The following is a 12,380-nucleotide window of genomic DNA, read 5'->3' on the forward strand; positions in this document are numbered from 1 at the left end:
TTTTTAATTTCTACATACTCTACATATAAGATATATATAATTTCTTAACAGTTTGTGAACAAACGAAAAAGAATGGTGACAATAAAAGGAGCCAAAATGATTACTCTAACTAAACAACTGAAAAAGCTAACAGGCCAACAGTGTATGTGTTTATGTACCTGCAAGTATTAATAGAAAACAGAGAAAAATGTGCTTAACTACAGTAATCAAGGACCAAAGCATGTAAATTCGTGGCCTTACGCAGATGTTCATCAGCTATGGGGGCCATATTCTAGCGATAATTGTTAATGTGATGAAGCCAATAATAACAATAATAACAAGAAATATTGTGAGCAATTTCACAAAGAGAATATCCTACAATTTAAGTATAATACACTGTCCAAACCGTAAATTCAACTTTCTCTCATATGAATCATCCGACTAAGACTTTAGTTGCTCATGTTTCCCTTATAGGATGTCCGACCTTCCTATAAAATTTCAGAAACATTTCTTGAGAGGTTTCAGAGAATTTGCTGTAAATTACATCAAACGTTACTGACAAAACAGGACAAATCATGCAACTAATTTCGCCATTTATACTAGTTTTCAGACACAAAATGCGTTTGAGTGAAATGTCGTGTGATATTTTGGGCAGGAAAAAACATGTTGGTGGTTATCATTTGGAGTGGAGAAATATTATATTGGAGAATTAAAACTGAAATACATGAGTTGCAGACACCCACATGATGTTAACAATGACAATTATTACATTTCTTTTAAATTATTTCAGACCATTAAGAACATTTCAAGTTTTTACCCACATTACACTAATATTGAAATGTCCGAGAAAACAGTCAAATAGCGTCGAAATATGATCTGGCCTACTCATCATGCTTAAATCAAAAGATCTTATATTTAATTATAAATAATGAACATAATGTAATTTCATAACAAATTATAAAAAAAAATGATAACCTTTGCATATTAATGAATGGTTTAAAACGTTTCCCCATTCAAAATAGAATGGTAATATTAATTTTCTGAAAATGCAAGCTTTAGAGAACATGTAAAAATCTACATTTTTATAGAGAATGGAGACATAGTATAAATCAAGAATAGGGTGACGGGGCCGGTTTTAAAAGTTATGTGAACTTGTACATGTTGTAATCATTGGCTTAGGATAGGAGAATTTAATCTTCTGACTCAATGTTTTTCACATACAAAGAGATGTTTATAATAACATTTCCAGTCATCCCATCTTAGTGAATATTTCCCCCATAGCCGTCCACAGTCTTGGTTATTGACATTGTTTGGCTCATTTCCGTACCAATTTGAGTATCCAACAGACGAGTTATCTGAGATCCATGTAAAGTTTCCCTCATTCTGGCGGTCACTGAGTCCTATCCAGTAACTTTCTTTTACATTTCCTATACAATAAAAAAAAACTGCGTGAAATATAAACAAAAAATTAAACTCAAGATTTTTGCAACAGAAAACAGGAATCAAACAACTTACAAGTATAATTTTATAATGAAAACTTAAATAACAAACACAAAGCAAAGGAAAATATTCAAATGAAGCAAATTACAAAATATAATTTAAACCGACAAACTTACTGAGACACAAAAGACCATACGTTGAAGGTGCTATATGTACACCAATGTCTTAGCACGGATATTTATCTATCATATATGTAAAATCACCACCATTATAATTATAATAAATTTTATTTTCTATTGTATTGCTACGGCGATGAAAACTTAGGCTCTATATTGTTATAAAATAACTGATAAAGTATTGTGATTGTCAGAACATGTATTATGTTATCTAAAACAAGTTTTTACATTTTTTATGTATTTTTGTAGTTAATAGAAAAACTCGGCAGTACTAAGTAATTCAGCAACATACAAATATAAAATAATGTTTTAAAATCTACAACATCAAAAATACATGCTGATGGATCAATACTGACCGATAAACTCATTTTGGATTAGAAATAGTCCAGCAATGGATATATTAATATTAATTGATAGACTGTGTATTAAAAAATAGTTTGTTTTGGATAATCAAAGAAAGAATGAGTAATACGAATTAACTGAATGTGTAATAAGTTATATTACTCTTACCTAAGATTTTAATAGTTTCAACAATACGGTCATTTTCCTCTTTTGTACCAATATTTACGAGATTGGCCGACATATCTTGACATTTATTCTGCAAACAATGTTTTAGTTAGATTATATCAATTTCACTATTTGATACATGTAAATAATGTAAATAATGTTCTCGCTGCGTATATCCTCTACAAAAAGTGATTATTTACATTGCAATAAGAAGAAAAAACCGTTTCCGTAACCGCATAACACCAAGCTTAAGGAAAATACTCATTTTATAAGTAAAAAAAACAATGAAAAAGTTTTCGACGTGACGGTGAACAAATTAAGGAGTTTTTTCCAATCAATTACCTTGTTGTCAGACGCCATACTCTGACACCTTGAGATAAAGGATAAAAACATTAACCACATTAATTTCAAGAGTGTTTCTTTTAAAAATGAAATGTATTCATTTTTTTTAGTTAGGATAATCATATCTTGAAGACATAAACATTAACTATAAACTGTGCTTCTTTTTCAGTTAATTAATGGTTGGGTATCTAAAATGTTAACACTTATTGTATGGTTTGTAAGTAATGAGACGGCATGATTTCTTCCCACATCAAGTGGTTCAAATTCTCCTATTGCTAATATAGACAGATGTTGTTTAGGATAAAGCTTAAAGTCTAAAAAATTAAAATATTTGAGGCTTAATGTTGGTTGCTCGAAATCAATAAACTCATAAGAAAATTATACAGTATAATAGTATTTAATTGCACTCGCTCCGAAGCAATTAGCTCGAGGAACCCTCGTCATCATACTGTTCCAAAAGCCCGTCAAATAAATTTGATATTTTTAGCAATATACATATACTGTATATTTATGCTAGCTTCAGTAAAAAAATATCAATAGGAAAATAGATATACTTCGTACTTGAGCAGATTCCCAGGAGAGTTTTTCTTCGGCAAAATAGTAGCAATGAAGAAACAGCCATTTCCACTTTTTACCGCAGGCAATTAATGAAATGATATCTACAAAAATGAATATTCATCAATGAAGAATCACATACGTCACATCTTTGTTTGAATCATTTTAGTAACAGAATAGTGTTGCTGTCATTTGATTTCATAACTTAATCTTCGATATCTTTAATATTAGTTTCGTAAAAGGTGGGTTTGAATATGATAGGCAATAGATGACCACAACAATCGAGTTTGTTGTTGCATTATGTAAAAGTCAAAACTATTTAAAAAGTTTACTTTGATTTCGTTCGTGGCCTTTTTTTTAACCTAAAGAATTCTAGTTGCAACGTTTGTTTTTAGAATACTTTTGTAGCTCATGACGTTATTAAAAACAGTCTACATTCTACCAACGATATAACAAATGCATTTTTTACTATTTTTATTTAAAGCCCTTACATTTTTTGGACTTGACTTAAGTATGGATTCGATAAGTCTTCGGTACTTTTGTGCCTACCGTTATTTTGTAGATGTTTTAAAGAAGATGACCAAGCAGACAATGATATATATTTTAAAACGAAAATCCGTGTTATAGTAAACGAAATTTGTCAAGCTTCTCGCAGTAGCAGACGCTTCTTTCCTCTCTTACAGCTGCAGACAGGACATTCGAAAAAACGAAAAAAGTTGCCCCTATATACTTTCACATAAAAAAATACTAAAGGTGAAAACGAAACAAGACCTTTTTTCATAATTCAATTTCCCAATCTCCCAATACGCAATTCCAGTATCCTACCCTCCCAATACGCACATACCATAGAATGGGATGTTTATCAAATAAACGTTTTTGGAAGTTCACTAGTATAATTCTACTCTATTCTACGATGATGGAAAAATCCAAAAATCCTCATCTTCAGGAAATTGATTTTGATTAGCCATTTAATACCTGAAAATTTGACTGTCAAATTTCTTTGTTGGCCTTCCATTGTGTATAGTTTCTTCTGTATCTTTGAGAACGTATCTATATAAACGTTTTGTAAAATAAAATTATTATGCAGTTAATGACTTGCTAATCTTAATGAAAACAGGAATAGGGAGAAGTATTTGTCCAAAATTTATGTCAAATTTCTAATGCTGGACAGTAAATTTTTCGAAATGAAGCAAAAATATTATTACTTGATTATTGCAAAATCTTAAAACACGTGGATGTTTAATCGCTATACAAATACACAGGATTATTTGTCTCCATTTAACTTAGTGATGAACTTCATACCTATTTCCAGTTTGACGTATAGTGCACCGGCAGTACAAACCAACAGCACAGAGATCACAACAGCTGTTGTAAAATATCTTCTGACTTTTGACTTTGATTGTGTTTGTGTTGCTAGGTCAACCAGTCCTCTTTGTTTTCTACTTGTCTCTAATGTGTCATAAGGATGTTCATGCAAAACAGGTTCGGTAAAAGAAGTTTCATAGGCAGGCTCAGTGTCGTCAACTGGCATGACGGTTTAAATCTACATCAATGATTGAATCAACGTCATTTATAACAACACTAAGATGAAAACATTTAAATATCATACTCTGGGCTAAATTGCAATATATAAGTGAGACAAATAATGCAAGTCTACATAAATGCCTTTTCAAAAATGGTCATAAAAGTCAAGATATTTCTAGTAATTTTACATATTGAAAAACAAACTTTGTTTTTTTTTCTTAAATTCATAAGAGATTAACAGATCACTACGAACTATCTTTGTTGACTCTTGAACTATTATCAATTGAAACATGAAAGTCCCTGTCAGATGGGCCTTATAGGCCCTTCGCACATATATCAAATCTGTAAATAGGCAAATTTAACAGACAAATAAAGCCAGACCATCTGGTATGAGCCTCGTACAATAACTTTTATCGTGAGGTGTTTGAGACTTCACCGTCTTCCACGCTATGCTATGTTAGATTATCGTGTCACCTATGGTTGAGATAAAATACGTGCAGAGTCGCCTTAGATAATACAAAAATTTACTCATGAATGTATAAAATGTCTCTGTCTTACATTTCATCGGTATTGACTTTTTAAATAGGTTTTGTTTTTGCACCTCCACTTATTTTTTTCAACGAACAAAAACAACATTAACTGTAGTGATTATTAATTGTGATTTATATGTATTATTCCCTTCACTAGTGTGAGAAATGTATGACGGTTAACCCGCTTTTAAAATTTTTGTATGAGGCAATTGCAGTTTGATACCATCTAGTGTTCACAATTGTCACTTTAGCTTATACCATTTCATTGTTTCGCTAACAAAGTTAATGTATATATTATTTTTGCGTCTGCCTGCGTGTCTGAAATTTGCCATGATTTATGTCTCGTTTTGTACTTCCTCATAAAATATCATAAAACTATTTCACGCTTCCGATTGCCATCAAATCAAGATTGTTCAATATATTCTTGTGACTGCATTATGTCTTGCCAGACATAAAACGTAAAACATAACTTCAAATTTCGTTTTAAGGAAGTAGACCTAGAGTAAGGTACATAACTCCTGAAATCACTGATATGTTTGTATCATATTAAATTTCACCAAAGCATTTTAAGCTTTCCTTTAAAACAGAATGAAATCAGTCCAAGTTATTTTGATGCTTACATGAGATTGATGTAAAATGGTGAATGCAAACCTTCCAGTGATTTGGTAGAGCTGTGTCCCTTATCTCAGGTCTATCTCCTTAAATAAAACCATATAATAAAAACATTTTTCTGAAGATGTGGCGCATGAAATGTAAGAATCGATAATAAGCAATGTTCTGAAAAAAGTATAAAGAGCTTAATTTGTGAATTGGTATATCATCATATGAAAATATAATCATTTTTATATAGATTTCTGATACACTTCATAACTTCGGTCTCGTGCATGTTGTTTTGTTGCAATATATATACAAAATTACTTTCTTATATTTAATCGTATCCGTCGCATGATAGATTTTAGAAAAATCCAGCATCCCATTTGAGCAATCGGGGTCTCATGATACACACAGCTCCTTTCGAAAAGACAGAGAGAAACCCCCCAAAAAAATAGCTGTAGGACAATAACTACCAGTAACAAAAACGGCGTAAAAGACATTATTTTAAACTTCAGTACATTCCTTGTTACATTTATTCAATCTATTTTTAGAATTATCATCTAAAAATAGCACTTGATTAATATTGTTGTTAATGATTAAGACGGTTTTGATTTTGATTTTTATATTTTTTGGAAATTATGATCAAAAATTTTAAACAAATTTAAAATAATAAAATACATTTGGTAGCAGTAATTTACCAACACGGCACCATCTTTTTTTAGTTAACCAATCAATGAAACTATAACACCATGCATTATCGAGTCTTCATGTTTCATTTAGAAGTATTGGTTTATAATTAGATTGAATTAATTAAATAAAATTAATCTCACCCTTCAAGTCAAGACAAACTCTGTGGTACGTGGTAAATCAATCTCCTTAAACCGTATATAAAGGGAAATGAATTCACACTTAATTTAAAGTGCCTACCATCTAAACAAAGACGGTCTATTCCGAAAAAGAAAATAGACCTTGTCGTGACAAAAGTATAATAATGAGCATTATAAAACTGAGTCGTTTTACACCATTTATGGTTTTATATATGATTTTTCAATGTAAAGACCTATCTGCATGAACTTTGACTTTCTATTAGCAATTGCATATTTCTTGGTTTACATTTAGCAGTCCTCAATGAAAGTTGATATTTTAAATTCAACACAACCTACAAAATTTAAATGTAAAAGACTATATGCAAGCAAAGGTCAAAGAGTAATCGAGGGAAGCAAGATTTAAGCGGTTAGGAGAAGAATGTATTCAGAGGAAAAAGACAAGACACTTGAGATACACACTTGACAAAGAACATGAAAAACCAAAACAGCACTTACACAAAACATAAGTAATTGAGCAATGTGGACTGTACTGAAAACAAGAAGCATAGGACATGTGTCCTGGAAGGGAACACCCTCCACTTTTCCTTAGGGCTGCATATTGTATGTTACGTCCGGGGAAGACGAAAAAGAAAGGGAAAACAATTACAGGGTGAACAAATGGATATTTACGTGCAGATGGATACACCATATCGATCAACATGTTAAGACGTACATGTGGCTTTATCTGATTATATGTATCAGGTGTCCAAGCAAACCCAAACTTGGCAATTTAATCGGTTAATCAGTCGCATGCTGCTTGGTGTGAGGAGATAGACCTAGGGTAGAGAACACAACTAATTTGTATTCAGTATTTTACATCAATTTTAAGTAAACATCAAAGTAATTCGGACTGATTTTATTCTGTATCAAATGAAAGCTTGATAGGCTTTAGTGAAATTGAATATGATACAAACATATCACTTTTTTCAAAGTTATGTCCCTTACCCTAGGTCTTCCTCTTGATGACACATTATAGTATTAAACATATAGATTATTATTATGCATGTCAAACCATGAACGGTTAAATTCCAAAGTCAGGAGTGGGAAAAGTTCCAATATACAATGTACTAGAATGAGCAACTTGATTAGGTTACATTTTAATGCTTCAAAATTTACAATTCTGATAGGAAAATCAGGTTTGAAATGTATGATGATGCTGAAGTATAAAAAAAGAAATATGTTGTAATTTGTAGTTAGCAAATCTGAAGCAGGTATAACAAATAATTGTAAAAAAAAAGTTGTGTGAATTAATTGAATCATAAGTTACTTCGCCAGATATGAACATATTTGTACGATTATCGGTAGGCTTAACAACATATATAGTATGGTATTCAGTGAGATGATCAATATCTGATAAGGATGTGTATTTCATTTTAAAATCTGTTCATACATATCTAAAAGTTTATGAATTTACCTCTTTCGAGATTTCATGACATGTACGAATACAATGGCAACATACAACAAGAACTTCAAAGACCATGAAGAACTGTTGTCGAATATTAAATGAAAGAAGTGGCAAATTAAGCCTGATTATAAATTATTGCCTCTTAAAACACCTCCAGAGAACATAATGGACTATATATTATTATATAAGTGTCGTGTTTGCTAAAATCAAAATATGTCGAATGAAAAACCTTATATATCCAAGAAATTATATTAAAAATACAACGCAATTACAAATATCAGAGGTTAAATCACACTAATTTAAAGAACACTTACATTGATAAACTAACAACGACAAACAACATGAAAAACAAAATAATGTCGTGGTTTCGTTGATTTTGTTAACCACGAAATTTGTTTCTAAACGAAAAGGGAAGAATGAGGACCGATAAGGCCTTTGTCTGCCTACTGAAATAATTGGTAACAATTATCAAAAATTCGAAATTAAACTCAATGATAAAGTAAGTTATATTGAAAATTTCAATTTTATGCATTAAGTTTGTAATTTAAAAAGTAACAATTTAGAAATGAATGCACAAAAACCCCATGAAAGGCTATTTAGTAAACATAGTGTCATTTTTTGCTACTTATTTTATAGATAGATCCAGCGTTAACCAAAACAAGTGTTGAAACGGATGCATTCATTTCAACATTTCCCACATCAATTTACTACTATCCGTAATCCATAACTTATAATGAAAAATCATCAATTTATTTTTTTTTCTTTTATATTTTAAACTTTGATTAAACTGTAAGTAATAATATGTTTATCAACAAGTGCGTGTGTGTGTATGTGTGTGTGTGTGTGTGTACGTGCTTATTATGTTTCAGCTATTGCACTCTATTTGGACTTCGGAAAAGCTTTCGACAGCAATGATAGATCATCACTTTGGAAACTAATACACCATCATGGTATTCTATAAAAAAATACATAAAAATAATTAAATCGGCATATGAACCAAGCACATGCCAAGTTATTCACACACAAAAACAAACACGCTTACTGAACCTTTCAACATTTTAACAGTGCGGTAGGAATACCTACTACCTCCCTTCCTCTTTTTGTTGGCAGTGAACTGGGTAATGAAAACAACTACAGATTCACAATTCAGAGGCATAGAGTGGACTAATCAAAACATCTCGAAGATCTGGACTTTGCAGACCATATAGCCCTCCTATCACAAATACATAAAGACCTTGAAATACATTATCAACATTTGAACAACAGGCTAAGAAGGTTGGACTCGAAATAAATTAGGGGACACAAAAACTATGCCCATAAATGAGAATAACACAACAAAATTCAACCAAGTGAAGAAGAATTAGAAGATGTAGATAGATTTAGTTACCCCACCTCTGATAATTATTAGTTGAAATCAACTAATCGGCGCTCCGTATTTTGATCACGTGAAGACGGTGTATTTCTGATACTCGGTCATTATTTTAGCAATATCCGGTCAGTAATTGTTTTTTTAGTTTACTACAACCAAAATGGCGACCAAACGTTTTGCGTCGCTTACGGCAGATGATATATAAAAAACAAAATGATGCTGAATTCAAAGGAAACTATTAAAAGTAATCAAAGGATCTCACGATTACTTAAGTCTCATTTGAGGGAAACCGGCCAGGAAGACTATTTTGAAGAGTTTGAGCCAGTTCAATTGAATTATGTTACATGACTGTACGGAAGCAGGACGACGGCGAACATTATAACGCTACCACGCTTGAACATACGCGACAAGCCATAAACAGATATCTTTAGGGTGTTCCATTTAATCGTAAAATCGATATTATCAAGGACCCAGATTTTTCAGATGCTATTTTTTTTCTTTCAAAGCAGCCCTAGCAGAATTAAAATGTATCGGGAAGGGAAGAATCGACCACCACCCAGTTATCAATGAAACAGATAGTTGTAAACTATTTGACTCTGTTTATATGAAGACAAATTCACCTGAGGCCTTGTCAGATAAAGTGCAATTTGACATTCGATTATTTTTTGCCTTTAAGATCATCGAGGTTTCATGAAACTAGTATCTTCATGTTCCAATAGATGCATCATGTAATTGACATACAATAACATATTTTTTTATAGTTGATTTTATTTTCTGATATTCAGTCTAGTTTTACTAGTTTAAATTTGTCGCTTATTAAATTTGGTATTGAATTACTTAAGTCAAAACATGCAAGATTACTGTGTTTAAATTTCTCTTTGAGTAGTATTTGGAAATGAAAATTACTAATTTGACCCTCCATATATCGCGCTTCTACATTATAAAAGTAATTTTTTAAATAGTGTCATAATAGATTCCGGTGTTTACCTTGAAGTCCCCCTTTAAATATAAATAGTGTCATAGGAGGTTCCGGTACCCACCCTCCATGGCCCGTTCTTCTATTGATTTACATGTAGAACATAAAAAACAAAGGGTTAGTTTATTGATGCAGTCATTTGCCTCCAGTTCGTGTATTTATGGACCAGAATATTTTAATCTGGTTAAATTTGTTTCATCTTCTCCACTACTTTATCTATTTAATAGGTAATAAACACAATAGCCACTGGGTAGGACTAAATGACCGTCAGGATGAGGGCAACTTAACTTGGATCTCAGATAACACAACTGTAATATATTCTACCTGTAGAGAAAATATGCCGGATAATAATATAAAAGACTGAGTTCGACTGGCGGGTGAATTTGCACTCAAATTGGATGCCTTCCAATGTAACTACAAACGTTTTTTTGTGTGTGAAAAATAGAATATGACAATTCACTTTGCTTAAGTATTCCTTGAATCATTTGACAGAATTGCATAAGGAATCTTTCAATCCTATATTTAGCTCCTTTATATAATTTGTCAATATGAATAATCAATAAAGATGTGCATTAGCTGTACAACATATCTAACTTTTTGGTGTTTTTTTGTTTGCTTGTTTTTTGTTTTTGTTTTTTGTTTTGTTTTTTGTTTTTTTTTTCTGCTTTTGTTTGTAAAAAATGATCAATAAGAAATTAGTATGTATATTGCATGCAACCTGCAAAGCGTTTTATTTGAGTTTACCTTCAAATTTGTTAAATAGCTTTTAGCAATATTATATTAATAGAATTGATCCTACAGTAAAGCATATAAGGAGGGTTAGTGTTTTTTTTTTTTTTTGATATTTGAATTGAATTTTTCAAAGAGTGAAAATGTGTGCACATGGGTTTATGTTAGCATGCTCACCAAGGTTGTGTGATTAAACCATCCTTCAGGGGCCAAACTTACAAAGATGTGTATTCAAAGGCAGCCTGGCATCTTTATATGCAAGAATTAAGGATTACAGTTACTGAAAAAAAAATGTTTTAAAATGGCCTAGAAAGCTTGTTCTAAATATGACGAACATTTTGGTGTATGATATGGTGTTATTATGGCATACAATAATAAAATATTGAACTTTCAGTTTTTGGTTTTCCTTTAGCGGAACCTTCAAAACTTTTGTATTCAGTGTGTACCTAGTGTGATTAGCTTTCACATGATACCCTGTTTTCATATACTGGCTTAAAAACACAACATATACAATGCATCTTATAAACTACTTTGTTTTTTACGAACAACTTTCTTGTATATGCAAGTGGCTGGTTCTCTTAATTATGGTATTATACTTATAACCGGAATATCTATAAAGTATTGTTTAGTATCTATAGTTACCTATTTTTTTGTTTCTATTCGGTTTATTATTAGCTGCATTATATACACATAAGAGCAAATGAAATATTTTATAATTCTATTTTTATCAGAATCACTCTTCCTTCATTGTCTGTAATCTGATCAATCAGTTTGTAGTTAACTGATTTTTTTTAACTACAATAAGTAATAACCTGCCTCCATATTATTGTATAATTGTTATCTTCACTGAAATGTTCTTCTTTTAAGAAAGCGATCGCGCATTGGTGTGTCATAAATCATTCAATGACCATATTTCTTTGGTTTTTATTCAGTTTGTATTTAGGGAATGGATGTAATTGTTTCAATGAAATATTTTTTTGCGGATTACAGACTTCCGGTAAGGTATCTCTTCTAATTGATATTTCTTTTTACATGTCAACTTTTCCCGCCTTTTATTTGTAAGTGGCCTCCTTTTGAATTATATTTGAAAAGCTCGGGTATAGGAGTATTCATGCAGCAAGTTATATTTTCTTTAAATCTAATGCATAATATTTAGATACTTTTTTTATTCGCGTGTTGCAGCATAACTTTACTGTACCATATGCATGTATATGTAAATGTGTGAATTGCGTAAAAAGTTTGTATTTTTGTAGTGGCATTTTTTCTGTTTCATAAATACACATAACGGTATTGTTAGTAAGATACAGACTTTTTTGTATCGCGCTAGAACTCTAACAAATAGGCTTCTGGAACAGGGTTATGTTGCTACAAGATTGAAGTCATCACTA

At 31.3% G+C, this 12,380-nt stretch overlaps 1 protein-coding gene across 1 annotated transcript; it reads right to left on the reverse strand.

Moving 5' to 3' along the window:
- Positions 1 to 274: 274 nt before the first annotated feature.
- On the reverse strand, positions 275 to 3,099 carry LOC148598191 (perlucin-like protein). The gene is made up of 3 exons (XM_088562019.1): positions 3,006 to 3,099; positions 2,106 to 2,193; positions 275 to 1,406 (listed from the first exon to the last, which is right to left on the reverse strand). The coding sequence occupies exons 2-3, from the start codon at positions 2,176 to 2,178 to the stop codon at positions 1,183 to 1,185; spliced, it is 297 nt and encodes a 98-aa protein (XP_088418145.1). The 5' UTR covers positions 2,179 to 2,193; positions 3,006 to 3,099; the 3' UTR covers positions 275 to 1,182.
- Between the last annotated feature and the right edge of the window lie 9,281 nt (positions 3,100 to 12,380).

The sequence above is a fragment of the Perna viridis genome, chromosome 14 (assembly GCF_037379345.1).
Source record: "Perna viridis isolate PV_CMFRI_1.1 ecotype Kerala chromosome 14, ASM3737934v1, whole genome shotgun sequence".
In the NCBI taxonomy this organism is placed as follows: domain Eukaryota; kingdom Metazoa; phylum Mollusca; class Bivalvia; order Mytilida; family Mytilidae; genus Perna; species Perna viridis.